This window comes from Pogoniulus pusillus, chromosome 36 (genome assembly GCF_015220805.1).
Source record: "Pogoniulus pusillus isolate bPogPus1 chromosome 36, bPogPus1.pri, whole genome shotgun sequence".
NCBI lineage: Eukaryota > Metazoa > Chordata > Aves > Piciformes > Lybiidae > Pogoniulus > Pogoniulus pusillus.
In genome coordinates, this window is record NC_087299.1 from 7174058 (window position 1) to 7191326 (window position 17269).

General features: G+C 52.7%; 1 protein-coding gene across 3 annotated transcripts in view; it reads right to left on the minus strand.

The window, feature by feature from the left end:
• PUSL1 (pseudouridine synthase like 1) overlaps positions 1 to 17269 on the minus strand; it is a 31417-nt gene that overhangs the window by 6871 nt on the left and 7277 nt on the right. For 2 of the 3 annotated variants that reach the window (XM_064171999.1, XM_064172000.1), the window contains exons 3-5: positions 13460 to 13647; positions 6482 to 6631; positions 2760 to 2933 (exon numbers count right to left, since the gene is read on the minus strand). In XM_064171999.1, coding sequence (XP_064028069.1) covers positions 2760 to 2933; positions 6482 to 6631; positions 13460 to 13647 — 512 coding nt within the window. The remainder of the gene's footprint in view (positions 1 to 2759; positions 2934 to 6481; positions 6632 to 13459; positions 13648 to 17269) is intronic. The other variant, XM_064172001.1, reaches the window with a different exon arrangement.

The following is a 17269-nucleotide window of genomic DNA, read 5'->3' on the forward strand; positions in this document are numbered from 1 at the left end:
GCTTGATCTTGCTGCTGCCTCACACCTAACTGCATAACCATTCCAGTAAAAGGGAAAGGGCAACACAAACCAAGGTGCAGCTTAGTCAGCTGAGGCACTACTGACCTGAGGATGCCATCTTGATGTCTCCTGGAGAAGGGATGAAGCAACCAACCAAGGCACAACAGCTCCACCATTGTGTTTGGAGCTTGCTCAAGGGTCAGGAGGTCCTTACAGGACCCAGCAGTGCCTGCTGTGACATCCACATGCCACTGGAAAGGCCAGGACAAGCAGGGCAGGGCAGACATGCCTGAGGAATCCAGCCACAGCACTGCCAGTCCAGTACCAGCTCCAACACTCCAGCACAAGCCCTCTGCTCCCCCTCCCCAGAGCAAGCTCAGCAATTGCCTAACGAAGGGCTGCACAAGTTGGGATCAGCTGTGAGAGAGGCTCAGCTGTGAGAGAGGCTCAGCTGCAGGCTGTTTGTGGGGGCAGAGTGGGCTTACTGGGAACACCTGAGCACTGAGGAACCACAGAATGGCTTAGTCTGGAAAGGACCTTAGAGATCATCCACTCCAACCCCCCTGCCATGGGCAGGGACACCTCTCAACGAGACTCAGCTGCTCAAGGACTCATCCAACCTGGCCTTGATCACCTCCCCAGGCAGGAGGCAGCCACAGCCTCTCTGGGCAGCCTGTGCCAGAGTCTCACCACCCTCATACTGAAGAGCTTCCTCACCTCCAGTCTCATCCTGCTCTGCCTCAGCTTCAAACCATTCCCCCTTGGCCTGGCTCTAGACACCCTCAGGAGAAGTCTCTCTGCATCCTTCCTGTAGGATCCCTTCAGGTGTTGGAAGGCAGCTCTGAGGTCCCCCTAAAGCCTTCTCTTCTCCAGGCTGAACACCCCCAGCAGCTCCCTCAGCCTGTGCTCACAGCAGAGCTGCTCCAGCCCTTTCCCTGGGAGAGGAGACAGCTCTTGTGAGCTACCATAAAGAGGTGAAGCACAGAATCAGAATCATGGAATCAGCCAGGTTGGAAGAGACCTCTAAGATCATCCAGTCCAACCTAGCACCCAGCCCTAGACAATCAGACTCTGCATTCAAAAGGGGCTTGTGTGGATGGGACATTACAGGTCCACTTCCACCGTTGCTGGGCGACTGAGTTTGATGGACAGCAGTCAGCCTTTGAAAGAGACAAGTGGCCAATTCAGCAGCTGGCTTTAAGTTCAGGCAGGAAGGAAAGACTGAGAAAGAAAGGCTGCATTATTGGGCTAAGAGCCCAGGGTTTATCATTCTGCAGATTCCACCCTCACAGGGAAAATAAACCTCCTTAGATTAGGCCAAAAGAGTAAATAATTACAACCTCCCCCCCTCTATTTGTAAGCTTTTACTGCTCTCCCTGCCCTTTGATTGCAGGAAGAGTTCATTCTGCTGCTGCTTCTTGCTTCTGTCTCGTGTGTAGAATGGGCAAACTAAACCTCCCCCCCAGCTCCATAGCTGCAACTGTTCCACCAAGGCAGAGTTTTACAGATGAAAAGGACCTAAGAATTCAAACAAAACCCTGAGCAACCAAACAAAGACCAAAAGAAATGACCCCACCACCACCTGACCTGTCACTGAGCCAAAGCTCACCACTGCTCTTCTCGGGGCTGTAGCTAATGCTGACAAGAAGTAGAATCATAGAATGGGTTGGGTTGGAAGGGATCTTAAAGCTCAGCCAGTTCCAATCCTTCTGCCATAGGCAGGGACAGCTCCCACTAGAAGAGGTTGCTCATGGCATCATTCAACCTGGCCTTAAACACCTCCAGGGAGGTTGTGGAGCACAGAAGCACCCAATGTGATCTTTGATCTTTGATCACATTGGGTGCTTCTGTGCTCCACATCCTCCCTGGGCAACCTATGTCAGTGTCTCACCACCCCTCAACCTGTGCCAGTGTCTCACCACCCTCAACCTCTGCCAGTCTCTCACCACCCTCACTGCAAACAACTTCTTCCTAACATCCACTTTCAGTCTTCCCTCTGCCACTTCAAACCCATTCCTCCTCATCCTCTCATTCCCAGACCTTGTCAATAGTCCCTCCCCAGCTCAGATGATGACTACCCATGATTTTTCTGGGAAAAAGGTGCAGTTTCTGCAAGGGAGAGCTCCCAGGCAGCCACTGCATCTCAACACTTGCAAGGCAGAAAGAACCTGACACTCAACAACCTTTTCTTTATGTAAGGACCGAGGCACATTGGACCTTCCTTCAGCAGCATCCCCTGGGAAGACAGGAGGAGTTACTGCTGTGAACTCTGCAGAGCTGCAGCAGTGACCTAGCTGGTGGGTGGTGCTGTTTTGGGCTTTTTTTCCTTGCTATTTGCAGCCTTTACACAGAGCTAGGACAGAAGTGGGGAGAAAAATCTCCACCCCCCCCTGGCTGAGCTGGTCTCTAGCAACCACAACGAGCGTGGAAGGCTGAAAGCTCCTCAGAGGGATTGCTCTGTGCCAGATTCCATACACCAGTCTATAACATCCTGCCAATTTAATGCACAAACAAGTGGATCAGTTTCTTTGCCCTCATTCCAGCTGATCTTTCTCCCTGTGGGCATTGGGAAGGGGAGGGAAAGAAATGTCCTTTCCGAGCTGTCAGTAGGCAGAACCCTGCTGACAGCATGGCAGGGCTGGGAAGGCAGCGCGCAGCCAACAGGAGGTCAGGTCTCCAGGCAGTGCTGGCAGCAGCAATTCAGACAAAGCAAGCTCTAGCTGACCAGCAGCTCCCCAGCTGAGGATGTGGGCTCTCACCTGTGCTCGTAGTGGTGGGACAGGAAGCCAGAGGAGGGCTGGATGTCTATCTGGAGGATGGTCCTGACGGGAGACTGGAAAGGCGTTTCGGAGTTGTGCGAGCGGAAGGTGCTGAAGTCGTGGGTTCCCAGCAGGAGCTGTGCTGCATCCCGCATGGCAGAGACATCCAGGGAGCTGAAATGACACAGGCAGAGCCAGAGGAAAGAGGTGAGAACACCTATGTTAGGTGAGTCAAAGTCCAGTGAACTGATGGCAGGCTTAAACCTGGCACAGGGATTTGGCACCGCAGCTCTGCTGAAACAGGGTTTGCAGGATGGGGCTTGCCTGGTGACAGCCCAAACCACAAACCAGGGTGCCAGGCAACCCTGAGGTCTGGAGGTACTCAAAACCCCAGGCTAGATGAGGGGGTTGGCAGGCACATGGCTTTTACACTCACCTTTCTCCTGCTGTGCTGCTTAGAAGAGTTCAAGTCAAATAACTCTACTCAAGCTGCTGGCTGGAGCAAAGGGCAGGACAACCAAAACCCTCTGCAGTAGCTGGAGCTTGGAAACTGGGCAAGATGTTGCCACGTAAGAAAGCACCAAACACTGTGATGGGTTTCCAAACCTTAGCTCTGGAGCAGCCAGAAGATGAAATTAAGAAGTAAGAGAAATGGAATGAGTGAGCAAAGTGGCAGAGATGAAGGCAGATGAAAGCCAAGATGGAGATGCAGCAGAAGGGGCCAGGGGTAAAACTCGGACTGTCAAGTGTCTGAAATTCAGCTTTCCTCACCTGGAGAAGCTAAGCCTGTTCAAAATAGTCTCCAGCAAATGAACTGAGAGAGATTTGCTGATGTATGTGCTGGCCAGATCCTGATTTTTCTGCTGGTTTGGTAAATTTCTCCTGAGCAAAGCCTGCAAAATGGCTTCAGTTTCTCAGCTCCTTGCAGGAGTCAAAATGCTTGCAAAGAAAACAAACTAAAAACACCAAGAAGAGAGGTGTGTCCCCCTCAGCATCATTAAAAACGTTTGACTGTGTTCACTGTGGCACTTACAGAATGCTGAGCACACTAAGAAGCACTGCTGACACCTAGTTGGCACTTCAGCTGCCTCCAGAAGCTCAATGTGATGTGGTTTCTACACCAGATGTACTCAGCAGGGCATGCAGCAGGAGCTCCTCCATCACCAGCAGTGCAAATCACAGAGGGCATCATAGAATGGTTGAGGTTGGAAGGGAGCTCAAAGCTCAGCCAGTTCCAAGCCCCTGCCATAGGCAGGGACACCTCCTGCTAGAACAGGTTGTTCAAAGCCTCATCCAACCTGGCCTTGAACATCTCCAGGGAGGTTGTGGAGCACAGAAGCACCCAATGTGATCTTTGATCTTTGATCCCATTCTGTGCTTCTGTGCTCCACAACCTCCCTGGGCAACCTGTGCCAGTGTCTCACCACCCTCAACCTCTGCCAGTGTCTCACCACCCTCACTGCAAACAACTTCTTCCTAACATCCACTTTCAATCTTCCCTCTGCCACTTCAAACCCATTCCTCCTCATCCTCTCATTCCCAGACCTTGTCAATAGTCCCTCCCCAGCCCTCCTGTAGCCCCCTTCAGATCCTGCAAGGCCACTCCAAGGTCTCCTCCAAGCCTTCTCTTCTCCAGGCTGCACAGCCCCAACTCTCTCAGCCTGTGCTCAGAGCAGAGCTGCTGCAGCCCTCTCAGCATCTTGGTGGCCTCCTCTGCACTGGCTCCAACACTTCCATGTCCTGCTTGTGCTGGGGGCTCCAGAACTGCCCCCAGGACTGCAGGTGGGGTGTGAGGAGAGCAGAGCCAAGGGGCAGAATCCCCTCCCTTGCCCTGTGCCCACACTGCTCTTGCTGCAGCCCAGCACATGGTGCTTCAGCCCTCTGAGCAACTTCACCATATTGGAAGGGACCTTCAAAGGTCTTGTCCAATCCTAATCTCTCCCTGGAGACATCTCAGGCTGCTCAGGGACTCATCAAGTTTGCCTTTGAATGTTTCAAGGGATGGGGCCTCAACCACCTCCCTGGGCAACTTGGTCCAGTGTCTCACCACCCTCACAGCGAGGAGCTTCTTCCTAATTTCCAACCTAAATCTCCCCAGCTTTGAGTAAGAGACCTCCCACTCAGAAGTTCTAACACAGCTTCATGTGTGGTGCTGCCTTTTGGGAGCTGCAGGGTCTGGACTAAATGAAATGCAGTTTCTTAAGGGCCAAGGTTAAGGCACATTGTGCAGATCCCACTCATTTGGCAATTCCCTCTTTCATTTTCCTTTCCACAGCTCACAAAGAAGAAAGGCAGCAATGATTTTTGTCCTAGCATTAAGTTCTTCACTCTGCTGGGGCAACTGAGGTGACATTTCCTTCCATTCCCCACAGCTCTTACTCCATCAGTGGTGATGAGATGACCACAGCTGGCTGCAGACCTCTTCTTCTGGAGGTTTGCTTCAGTGTATGTTTGCCTCAGTCCAACTAGAAGCACAAAAGCAATTTCTCCTCTGGCCTTGGTTTGTTTTTTCCTCAGCCACTGTTTATCATGTCTGAGTTTTGGGTTTGTTTTGTTTTTTAATGGCACTGGATTTGTTTTTCTTGCCTTGCCTACACAAGCACTGATTTGTTATGACTCTGGCTAGGTGCACTTTGTTATTGCAGGGCTGCTCAGAGGCTTTGGCTCTCGCTCCTTAAACACACAAGCACTCAGACAAGGAATCAGGGCACAGATTTACATGCAGGTGCTACCACAAATGGGATTAGGGGAGGGAAAAAGAAAAACAAACCCACAAACCCTCAAGAGAATTCTCAGCCTTCCTTCTTGCCTGCCTCTGTGGTCACACCTCCAAGCCCGAGATGTGCAGGGAGATGCAGTTCTGCCTCTCTGCATCACATCAGAGCACTGCTCCTTCAGCCAGCTGTCCACATGGCTTTGCTGTATCGACTGGCAAGGTCGTCTGAGGGAGTGCTCATCCACAGGGAGGGACACACAAAGCTACAAGAGCTGCCATGAGAGGAAAGGCTGGGAGAGCTGGGTTGGTTCAGCCTTGAGAAGAGAAGGCTGAGGGGAGACCTTACTACCATGGAGCAGGACATCAAAGGTGGCCACCAGGAGGGTGGAGACTCCCTTTTCACAAGGAGTCCCATGGAGAAGATGAAGAGTGATGGGGACAAGTTACTGCTGGGGAGATTCCAACTGGACTCCAGAAGGAAATTATTCCCCACCAGAACAGCTGGGCAGTGGAACCACCTCCCAAGGCAAGCAGTGGGTTCCCTACACTGGGCAGCTCTCAGACACAGCTTGGCAGGTGCTGGGCCAGCAGTCAGACACTGCAATCATCTCCCAGGGCAAGCAGTGGGTTCCCTGCACTGGGCAGCTCTCAGACACAGCTTGGCAGGTGCTGGGCCAGCTCACTGCAACTCCTCTGTCACCTAGAGAGGTTGGAGCAGATGAACCTTGGGGGTCTCTTCCAGCCTGGCATGCTGGGATTCTGTGAAAGCTGTTGAGGGACTCTACCCACAGTCATGGAGTGTTTCAGCAGCATTAAGCTTGGCCCAGCACAGCTGACAGCACAAGGAAAAAACAGCTGAGAGCCTCAGGTCTCCAGAGACCAAACCTCAGGGCAGCTGCACCGATTCCAACCGGGAGAGCTCACCAACACGCACGGGGAAGCTGGACCCACTCCTCTCCAAACCCCAAAGCCTTTCCAGAGTGCTGATGAGCTGGAACACACTTACCCCCCAGGAGGAGCCCAGCAGAGATCCCTTTCAAACACTGGGACTGCAGTGTGGTGAGGGCAGCCCAGCAGGAGCCGATAGATGTAGGTCCTGGAGAGGGCGGAGAAGCGCGCGTGGAAGTCGCTGGGCACTCGATGGGCACTCAAAATGCTGCCAGAGATGGAGAGAAAGGTCAAGCACCAACTCAACAGCTTCTGCCTGGTCACCACAAAGATGGCAGTCAAAGCATGCCCTGGATTCTTTGAGAAGCTGCACTTACAATTCATTTGTTATTCTCTCCTCTCAGCCAGCGACTAACTGGCGATGGAGGATTTGCACCTCCAGCCTGCCACAGGCATCTGCCAACTGGAAGGCAGCAGAAGAGCTTTGGCACCAGCCCTGCCATCAGATACACAATGAGAGGAGGAGGCTGAGAGGAGATCACACTGCTTGCTCTACAGCTCCCTGAAAGGAGGCTGGAGTGAGGTGGGGATTGGTCTCCTCTTCCCAGTATCAGGTAACAGAATGAGCTGAAATGGCCTCAGGTTGCACCAGGGGAAGTTTAGGTTGGAGAGTAGGAAAAAATTCTTCACTGCAAGAGTGGTCAGGGATTGGAACAGGCTGCCCAGGGAGGTGCTGGAGTCACCATCCCTGAAGGTGTTCAAGAAATGTGTGGCTATGGCACCTGGGGACATGTTTAGTGGGCATGGTGGGTTTAGGTTCACAGGCTCACAGGATGTCAGGGGTTGGGAGGGACCCAAACAGATCATCAAGTCCAACCCCCTTGCCATAGCAGGACTACACAATCCAGCTCAGGGCACACAGGAACACATCCAGACAGGCCTGGAAAGGCTCCACAGAAGGAGACTCCACAACCTCTCTGCGCAGCCTGTGCCAGTGCTCTGGGACCCTTCCAGTCAAGAAGTTCCCCTTGTGCTGAGCTGGAACCTCCTGTGCTGCAGCTTCCATCCATTGCTGCTTGTCCTACCCCAGGGAGCAGTGAGCAGAGCCTGTCCCCCTCTCCTGACCCCCAGCCCCCAGAGAGTTACAGACATTGTTTGGATCCCCTCTCAGCCTCCTCTTCTCCAGACTCAAAATGACAGCTGGACTCCATCTCTGGGGGCTTCTCCAAGAGAAACCATTCTATGCTTCAATGAACACACTTTGGGGAGACTCACCCCATCCCCAGTCAGTGCCTCAGCAGAGACACACCAGCTGGTGGTGTGACACCCCCCCCAGCCCAGCAGACTGCATGGTGCACCTGGCTGAGGGCACAGGCCCCCAGCTGAGCACCAGCTACTTCCCCCAGCAAGCAGATCCCCTCCACCTCCAGCTGAGGAGCACACCTCATGAATGCTGTGTCCTTCTGCTTTTGCAGCACCACAGTCCCCAACACCAGTGTGGGAAGGGCTCACTCAAAGAGACACCTCTGTGCTCACCCTCAGAGCCAGCTCTGCAGCTCACTGGAGCAGATGGAGATGTTTGAAACTAGGTCATCTCCCTCCCCTCTCTCCCCCCTCAACCTCCAAGACAAAGAGGACTTGGCTGCAGCATGGGAATAAAGGTGCAAAGCACCATCACCTAGAGGGGGTCTAGCAGCAGGCTGCATGCAGGAGAGCTCCTGGGCACCCTCCCATTTCATGTCTGCAGGACGTGGCTTTGGGCAATGCTGGTAGCTGGCTGTCTTCCAGCGATTCCAAGCACTGAACTCAAGCAGCAGCTTTCCAGGCAGCTGAACCCCTCTGGTTTCTTCTGCAAGCACCAGGCAGGAACTGCCTTGTTTCCCCAGGCCACTGCCACCTCTACCACCACAGACAGACAGCTTGGTAGCCAGAAGGGAGGGCACAAAACTGTCTGCCTTCTCTCTGGCAAGGGAGAAACCAGAGCTCTGCTGTGGTTCTGCACCTCCCCCAGCGTGGTGGTGGTGATGGGAATGTGTCAGCAGCAGATTTGACTGGATCTGATTTTCCCCTATCCCAGAGTACAAGCCCTCATCACCCTGCAGGGAGCACGGGGCAAGGAATCACTGTTCCACAGGCAGGTGTTGGTCATTTCACAGGGTACCTCTCCTCAGAAGGTAGTTTTATTCCTGCTGGGTGCATTCCTGTCCTTAGAGCTTGGCAAAAGGGAGAGAAGGAGCCAGGGCAGCCCAAAAATATGATGTTATTTGGGACCAAGTAATAGACAAACCTATTTACTGACTTCCAAAAGGTTGGTGCTTGGGGGTTTCTGCCAGCTCAAGTGCCTCTGGCTCACATCCTTCGACTGCAAAGGCTCAGACCACAGAAGGAGAAATCAGAGCTGAGCCACAGGCCTCTACAAAGGTTTGCAATAACAAACGCAGGAGATTGCTCCACTGCTGTAAACTCTCAGCAGAAATACAAACTACATCCTCCAGGCCTGCACTGGAGCTTGGAGACAGGACCTCCAGCTTCTCCTAAACACAAGAACAGAATGAGTCCATCTCTTTTCCTCTGTCTGACCTGCAGAAGCACTTCTTCTACCTTGAGCTTCTCTTGCTAAGGCTTCTGTGATTTCTTTTACTACCTCTCATAGAGGGAGAGATTCAGAAGATGCTGTTTCTGTTCACATGAACTTTCCCTGCCTCTCCTAGCAGAGGCAAACTGCTACCACAGGCTCCTGCTAGCTAGGACTGCCTTCCAAGCATTTATCCCAGCAGCTACATCTCAAGCCTTGTTAAGATCCCATTCTGGCTGCTGGAAAAGAAAGACTCACAGCATCCTTTATCTTGTCAACAGAGCCTGGATACCAGAGAAGGTAGCCTGAAGAGATCTAACTAGAAATCACAGAAGCAGTCAGGGTTGGAAGGGAGCACAAGGAGCAGGCAGTTCCAACCCCCCTGCCATGCCCAGGGACACCCTACCCTAGAGCAGGCTGCACACAGCCTCAGCCAGCCTGGCCTCAAACACCTCCAGCCATGGGGCCTCAACCACCTCCCTGCTTAAACACCTCCAGGCATGGAGCCTCAACCACCCCCCTGGGCAACCTGTTCCAGGGTCTCACCACCCTCATGCTGAAGAGCTTCCTCCTCCCATCCAGTCTGAATCTATCTATTTCTAGCTTGGTTCCATTTCCCCCCAGTCCTATCACTCCCTGACAGCCTAAAAAGTCCTTTCTCAGCTTTCTTGTAGCTCTCACCACTCTCATGCTGAAGAACTTCCTCCTCACATCCAGGCTGAATCTCCCCACCTCCAGCTTTGCTCCATCCCCCCTAGTCCTGTCATATCCCAATATCCAAACAGAAACATCCTGCAGAAGAACATCCTTCTCTTTCCACTGGCACCAGAAAGTAAATGTCAGCTTGCAGGAGGTAGGAGGACTCCTGGCTCTGCCTTGCTGCCACTCAGTTTCTATTGTGTGCTCACAAAGCTGAAATCAGAACTGGAAGGTGGGAGTCTACCACATCCCCATCCTGGCTTCAGGGACAGCAAAAGCCTCCTAAAGTTACCCCAACTATGAAATAAGCTCTGATCCTCGTGGGCAAGATCCCACCAAATATGCTTTGCCAATCTAAAAGACAGATCAGTTGATAGGAGAGACTCATCCTACTACAAAGAAGGTTATTATTGCTGCTGATAGAGTCAGCCAGCTTGGAATCCTGTTTCCCTTCCAAGCCCTATCACCAGTCATGTGTTCTCACAAAGATCCCTCTTCTCCATCACCCCCTGCTTGCAACCACATGAAAGTGCTGAGCTTTCTCTTCAGCATTAGGAGAGAATTCTTCTTGGCAAAGTAATCTTTAGAGAGGGAGGAAATGGTTGCTGAATGCACTCAGACTCATGCCCCTCACCAAGCTCCTTAATGGAAAGCAGCTGCACCGTTTTTCAAAGGTTCAGCCCAAGGGAGGAGGAAGAAACAGAGCTGACAACATCCTGATAAAGCTCCAGCTCTACCTGACTGGGGCTGTGCTGCATTCTGGCAGCAGACAGCACCTCCTGATACCTGCCAGATCCCAGCCGGAGACAAAAGGCTCTTCCCATCTGTAAGATCACAGAATGCCAGGGGCTGGAAGGGACCTCCAAAGCTCATCCAGTCCAATCCTCCTGAACAGGATCACCTATACCAGATCACACAGGAACACATCCAGGTGGGGGTTGAATATCTGCAGAGAGGGAGACTCCACAGCCCCGCTGGGCAGCCTGTGCCAGGCTCTGGCACCCTCACAGGGAAAAAATCCTCCTCATGTTCCCATGGAGCTTCCTCTGCCTCAGCTGCCACCCAGTGCCCCTTGTGCTGTCCTTGGGCATCACCCAGCAGAGCCTGGCTGCAGCCTCCTGGCACTCACCTGCACATCCTCATAACTATTGCTGAGGTCACCTCTCAGGCTCCTCTCTCCCAGCAGCACAGTCCCAGCTCCCTCAGGCTCTCCCCCTGACAGAGCTGTTTCATTCCCTTCAGCACCTTTGTGGCTCTGTGCTGGACTCTCTCAAGCAGTTCTATGTATTCCAGATGCAGCTTCATCGGGGCAGAGTAGAGGGGCAGGAGAACCTCTCTCGACCTACTAACCACAGCTCTTCTAATCCACCCCAAGATGGCATTGCCCCTCCTGCCCCCCAGAGCACACTGTTGGCTCATGCTCAACCTCCCATCCCCCAGGACCTTTTCCCCTTTGCTGCCTTCCAACAGCTCAGTCCCCAACCTCTCCTGCTCCCTGGGGTTGTTCTTTCCCATGTGCAAGACTCTACACTGCTGCCTCTCTAACTGAAAGCTTCCTCCAGCAGCAATCCTGCTGGCCCTTGGCCTCAGCAGCCAGGGACCACAGAGCCAGCTGCAACTATCTGTCTGACTCCCAGTTCTGACAGTGGCAGGGCCACAGCAGCAGTTTTAGCTCTCTAGGACCACAAGATACAAACCTAAGGTCAGGGGAGGAAGGCTGAGATTCAGTGGCTGGTGACACATGGAACAGATTGATTACTGCAGTGGCTGTAAAATCAGCTAGTTTTGACTCCCAAACAAATGCTTTAACCTTTTAAAGAAGGAAATCAAAACTATGACCTGTTTCATTGTCCCCCATTGCTGCTTAGAACATCCAGAAAGGGTTTGACTTCCAGAGAGCAGAGATTCTGACCCAATTTTCAGGCTGAGCAACAATAACAACCAAAACCCTGCATAAGGGTTTCAGACACAGCAGCCTGAAGAGAAATCATCTCCAGCCCTGGCCCTCAGCAGCTGCATTAGGCTCTTCACACACGTCAAAGAAGGTGAAAGCTGTCAAGGGACAGTAACTCACAGCTGTTAGGCATGCAAGTTAGCCAGCCTGAGAGAGGGATGTGCTTTGTGTTCTGGGCTCTCACTGCAGAGGAATCCAGCTGCTGCTTTAAGAGGCCAGAAGAGGAACTGGATTGAAATGCAAAACTGCTGCCAGGCTAATATTCAGTCTCAGGTTTGGGATGCACGACCTGACTTGTTAGTGGATGGCTGTGAGTGTGGGCTGGGTAGCAAGAGCAGGGAATCAGCCTGTGCTTTCCCTCACCCACTGTGAGACCTCTGCTCCCTCATCTCTGCAAACTGCTAACACACTTTGTTGCCAAATATGGGGGGGTGGGGAGTGAGAAGCTTCCCTTATGGATCCCTGGGGACTGACAGTCTTGCACTGCTGCTGACAGCCAGCCCAAGCAGTGCCACAGTCACCCCACGCTGCCCTTAGGCTGAGCTCGCCCACTCCAAGCTACCTCAGGAGGGTCTTGTACGGGGGAGGACAGCAACTGCTAAGCTCATGTGGACAGTGAGAAGGTTGTTAGGATCAAAGCAGGAAAGCAGAGTGGCCTTGGGCTGTCAAGGGAAGTGTAAACATCCTGGGAAAAGGTTGGTCAAAGCAAGATAACAAACAGCCACTCAGAGGGACTCTGCGACTCTAGCGCTAAGGTCTCGCAGTGCCTTCCTGCCCTCCTTCCTGAGCTCGGATTCCAACGAGTTTACTTCCTCTTCCCCTTCATCCTCTGATGGCTCCCCCGGTGTTTGCTTGGAGGTGAGAGAGTGCAGCTGGCTGAGGCAGCTGCTGCAGCTTCTGCTCCACTCCCAGCCCAAGAGCCCCATTGAATTGACATGCAAAGCATCGCTGCCATCCCACTGCAGCAACACTGCCAACCCCAGCCCTGGTGCTGGGAATGCTACAGGCACCAACTGCTCCAGCTTTTGGCACTGATGCAGCTGAGAGGCAACACCACAGCTAAGTTTTTGCTAAGTGATGACTCAATAAACAGAAAAAAATAGGGAATGTGGGGAACAGTGCACCAATATAGGCTGGGCAGTGACTGGCCTGAGAGCAGCCCTGAGGAGAGAGACTTGGGGGTGCTGCTGGGTGAGATCAACATGAGCCAGCAGTGTGCACTTGCAGCACAGAGAGCAACCAGAGCCTGGGCTGCAGCAAGAGCAGTGTGGGCAGCACTGCTCTGCACTGGTGAGACCCCACCTGGAGTCCTGCATCCAGTTCTGGAGCCCCTGGGACAAGAGGGCTGTGGAGATGCTGGAGAGTGTCCAGAGCAGGGCCAGGAGGATGCTCAGAGGCTGCAGCAGCTCTGCTGTGAGGAGAGACCGAGGGAGTTGGGGTTGTTCAGTCTGGAGAGGAGAACACTCCAAGGTGACTTTATTGTGGCCTTTCAGTAACTGAAGGGGGCTACAAGAAAGCTGGGGAGGGACTTTTGAGGCTGTCAGGGAGTGACAGGACTGGGGGGAATGGAGCAAAGCTGAAATGGAGAGATTGAGGCTGGACGTTAGGAAGAAGTTCTTCAGCATGAGGGTAGTCAGAGTCTGGAACAGGTTGCCCAGGGAGGTGGTTGAGGCCCCATGGCTGGAGGTGTTTGAGGCCAGGCTGGCTGAGGCTGTGTGCAGCCTGCTCTAGGGTAGGGTGTCCCTGGGCATGGCAGGGGGTTGGCACTGGCTGCTCCTTGTGCTCCCTTCCAACCCTGCCTGATTCTGTGATTTCCTCCTTTCTTCAACAAGGGCCAAAGCAAAAATTTGGTCTAGTCACCAACTCACCTGATTGGCTCAGGTCTCAGGTGGTGGTTGAGGCCGTGGAGGAGCTGCTCCTCACTAAAAGCAGGTTTCCCAGGTGCCCTCTGGATGTCGAGGTGAGCAGCGTTGCAGAGCGCGTGGACGCCGGCATCCGTGCGGCTGGAGATGTGGAACTTGATGGGAACCACAGGTTTGAGCTTCTCTGCTGCCTTCTGAAAGCCAACAGCAGATGAATTCATGAAGAGTGGGCTCCTCCTGAGGAGGAAGCATCCTCCTTGCTAGCCATGCCTGCTTGCTGCTCACACAGAGACAGAACTGGGAGGTTTACTGCACGCTGCAAAGAGAGGGACGGAGAGAAGCCTGTCTGGGAGACTTCCCCCAGCACCAGTGGCTTCTCAGGACCTTTTGTCATGGAACCTTCAAGCTTCAGGACTTTTTGTCCTGAAATCACCTCAAAGAGGGCATCCAAAATGCCATGGGAGCTCCCTTACACTTACAAAAGACTTCCTATTACTTGAGCAGAGAGACTTTGGGTTTTCAGGAATGTAGCCTTAAAATGCACTGGGAGGGAAGGAAAAAAAAGGAGACTGAGCTGGAGGGGAAGGCCTGGGAAACAGCACAAAAATGACCCTAGCCTTTTCCTCTGCCTAATCCTCCTATCTGGAGTTCCATGTGGTGACAATTAACAGGGCAAATCATTCTTTATCACCCTGAAGCAGAGAGCAGCAGACAGAAATGAAAGCAGTTTGTGCAGCAGACCTTGGCTTGTGCCTTGGTGATTTGTCTTAAAGCAAGAGCTGCGTTTAACAGCAAAGACAGGTTTGGGGCTTGCAGGCTCCTCCCTTCCTCCAGCCCTTCTCCCCCTCCTTTCTCATCGGGCCAAAAAAAAGCAGACAGAAGGAACATAGTTAAGTGGAGGTAAAGGGAGAGAGGGACCAGGAGAGAACATGGAAAACATCCTCTTTTCTTGCTCAGAGAGGTTTGGATGCAGCACTCCTTTGGATCCTGTTTGAATCCGTGCCTCTGGAGAGAGCTGGATGAGAAGAACACTGCTTAGAGCTCTCTTCTGCCAGAAGGAACTGAGCCCTTTTGGAAAGCAGACTGGAAAGGAAGAGAGGAGTGCTGACTCCAAAGCAAAGCTGGTGGTTTGCCCTGCTGGGATCAGCCCATGACTGCAGAAGGTGCAGGGCTGACCGACAGCTTCAACAGATGCTATTTGCACAGCTGCCCTTCTCCAGCACCATTTTCCTTCCAGGTACACCTCTCTGGAGAGATGATTTATGTGCTGGGCATCCAAGGAGGGATGTGACCACCATGGACTACAAATCTCACTTGGTGAAAGTGGAAAACTTTGTGGATCCTTCCTCCAGCCTAGCAGGCAGGCAGCTGAATCACAGAGTCATAGAACCAACCAAGCTGGAAGAGAGCTCCAAGCTCAGCCAGCCCAACCTAGCACCCAGCCCTGCCCAACCAACCAGACCATGGCACTGAGTGCCCCAGCCAGGCTTGGCTTCAACACCTCCAGCCACAGCCACTCCACCACCTCCTTGGGCAGCCCATTCCAATGCCAATCACTCTCTCTGCCAACAACTTCTTCCTAACATCCTGCCTCAACCTGCCCTGGCACAGCCTGAGGCTGTCCCCCCTCATTCTGTTGCTGCTTGCCTGCCCCTTCTTCTGTCCCTGTGTGCCTGGCAGCAGAGCCCAACCCCACCTGGCTACAGCCTCCCTGCAGGCAGCTGCAGACAGCAATGAGCTCTGCTCTGAGCCTCCTCTGCTGCAGGCTGCACTCCCCCAGATCCCTCAGCCTCTCCTCACAGGGCTGTGCTCCAGGCCCCTCCCCAGCCTTGCTGCCCTTCTCCAAACACCTTCCAGCACCTCAACATCTCTCTGCAATTCAGGAGCCCAGCACTGGACACAGCACTCCAGGGGTGGCCTGAGCAGTGCTGAGCACAGGGGCACAAGAACCTCCCTTGTCCTGCTGCCCACACTGCTCCTGAGCCAGCCCAGGATGCCATTGGCTCTGCTGCCCACCTGGGCACTGCTGCCTCCTCTTCAGCTCCTCTCTGCCAGCACCCCCAGCTCCCTCTCTGCCTGGCTGCTCTCAGCCACTCTGTGCCCAAACAATACACTGCTGCCTCCAGCTTCAGTTCTAATATTTCATTTCTATCCCATCCTAATTAATCATCTTCAAGAGAGGTTCTCTGAACTGCTGAACTACTTTGCAGGCAACTTAGCAATGACTTCTTCACCTATGTAAATGTCCCATATCTGTGCCATCTACCTGTCCTCTGAGCCTATAGGCAAGCTGATGGTTTCCTCCTCTGGTTCCTGTGTACTTTAATCTGTTGGTATCACCCACACTGAATTTCAAAGACACATCATTTGCATTCAGGAATTGCTTGGATAGCAACCAGTTTTTCTTGCCCTTTCAGTAAAATCAAGCCCCCAAAAGCAGCAGGCCTTTCATCTGAGGAACTCAGAAAGCTTTACTCCTGTGATTCCAGGTCCCTGCCCTGTTGGTTATCAGCCATAGATTCCTGCAGGGGAAACTGAGGCAGAGTTGAAGCACTTAACCCACGGGCAGACAGCTAAAAAGCAACGCAGCAGACACAGCAATGAAGGAGCTGGGTTGTCCTGCCATGTGCTCAAGAGTTCACAGGTCTCTGCCCTCCTCTTTGGGCAGACAAATCTCCTTCTCTTCAGCAGGTGTTACAAACACTGAGCTCTTGGCTTGGCACCTGCTGGAGGAGCCTTTGACTGAGGCAGATCCCATCCGATTTCATTTAGCCTTTGCTTCCCAAGTCAGAGCCTTTCCAGACAACCCCATTCCTGGAGCAGCAGCAGCAAGGCATCCCAGGGTGTTTATATCTCTTAACTGCAGACTAGCAAGGCAGGGGCAAGCTTCACTTGCATTTAGAGGGCTTGCTCTGCTCACAGGTTTTATTCACTGAGCACTTCCACATTTTGAATCACACTGAAATTTCCACTGCTGCTTGCCAGAACGATATGGATCCACATTCCAGACTGCTGTTACTGCTCACAGTGCTCACTCCCTACCAATGCTGGGCAGGCAAGATGAAGAACAGGCCCATTTAATGGATGCCACCTAAGGAGGGGAAGCAAAAGTTCATTCACTTCTCTGCCTGAAGTCTAAATAAGTGGGGAAAAAACCCCCACCCTTCAAGCTACTCAGGCATCTACCTCTCCAGTGCATAAAAGAGGCTTTTAAATCAATTGTGGATGGGTGCATTGAAGAGAAACTGTGCAGCAGGAATGTTCTGGGGACAAAACTAAGTGCCCATTTCTCTTCCACAGCAGCTGGATTGCTTACTGCTCTCATCATGCACAGCTGGGTTAGTTGCACAGAACACAAAGCATTGCACTGTGCTGCCAGGGATGCTGCATGATTTGTAAGTTGCTGGGTGCTAATAAATGAGGTGCAAGGCTCTGGTTGCAAGTCATCACTGACTCACTAGGTGCTAGATCAACTAATTAAAAGTCTAACTCATTTTTAGTGGAATAGATACAAGATGAAGTGAAAGCCAGGAAGGACAAAGCTGAGGAAGTGGCTTCTGCTAGGAGAGTGAGTTTCCAAAGCAATCTCCTATGCCTCTGAAATGATTATCCAAACAGGGGTTGAAGAGGAGTGTACCATGAGGATACTCCAACAGGTTGCACAGGAAGGTAGTTTGAGTCCCCCACATCCCTGAAGATACTCAAGGTCAGGCTTGAAAAGGCTCTGGGCAATCTGAACTAGTTGAGGATGGCTCTGATTACTGCAGGGGGGTTGGACTGGATGACTTTTGGAGGTCCTTTCCAACTCAAACCATT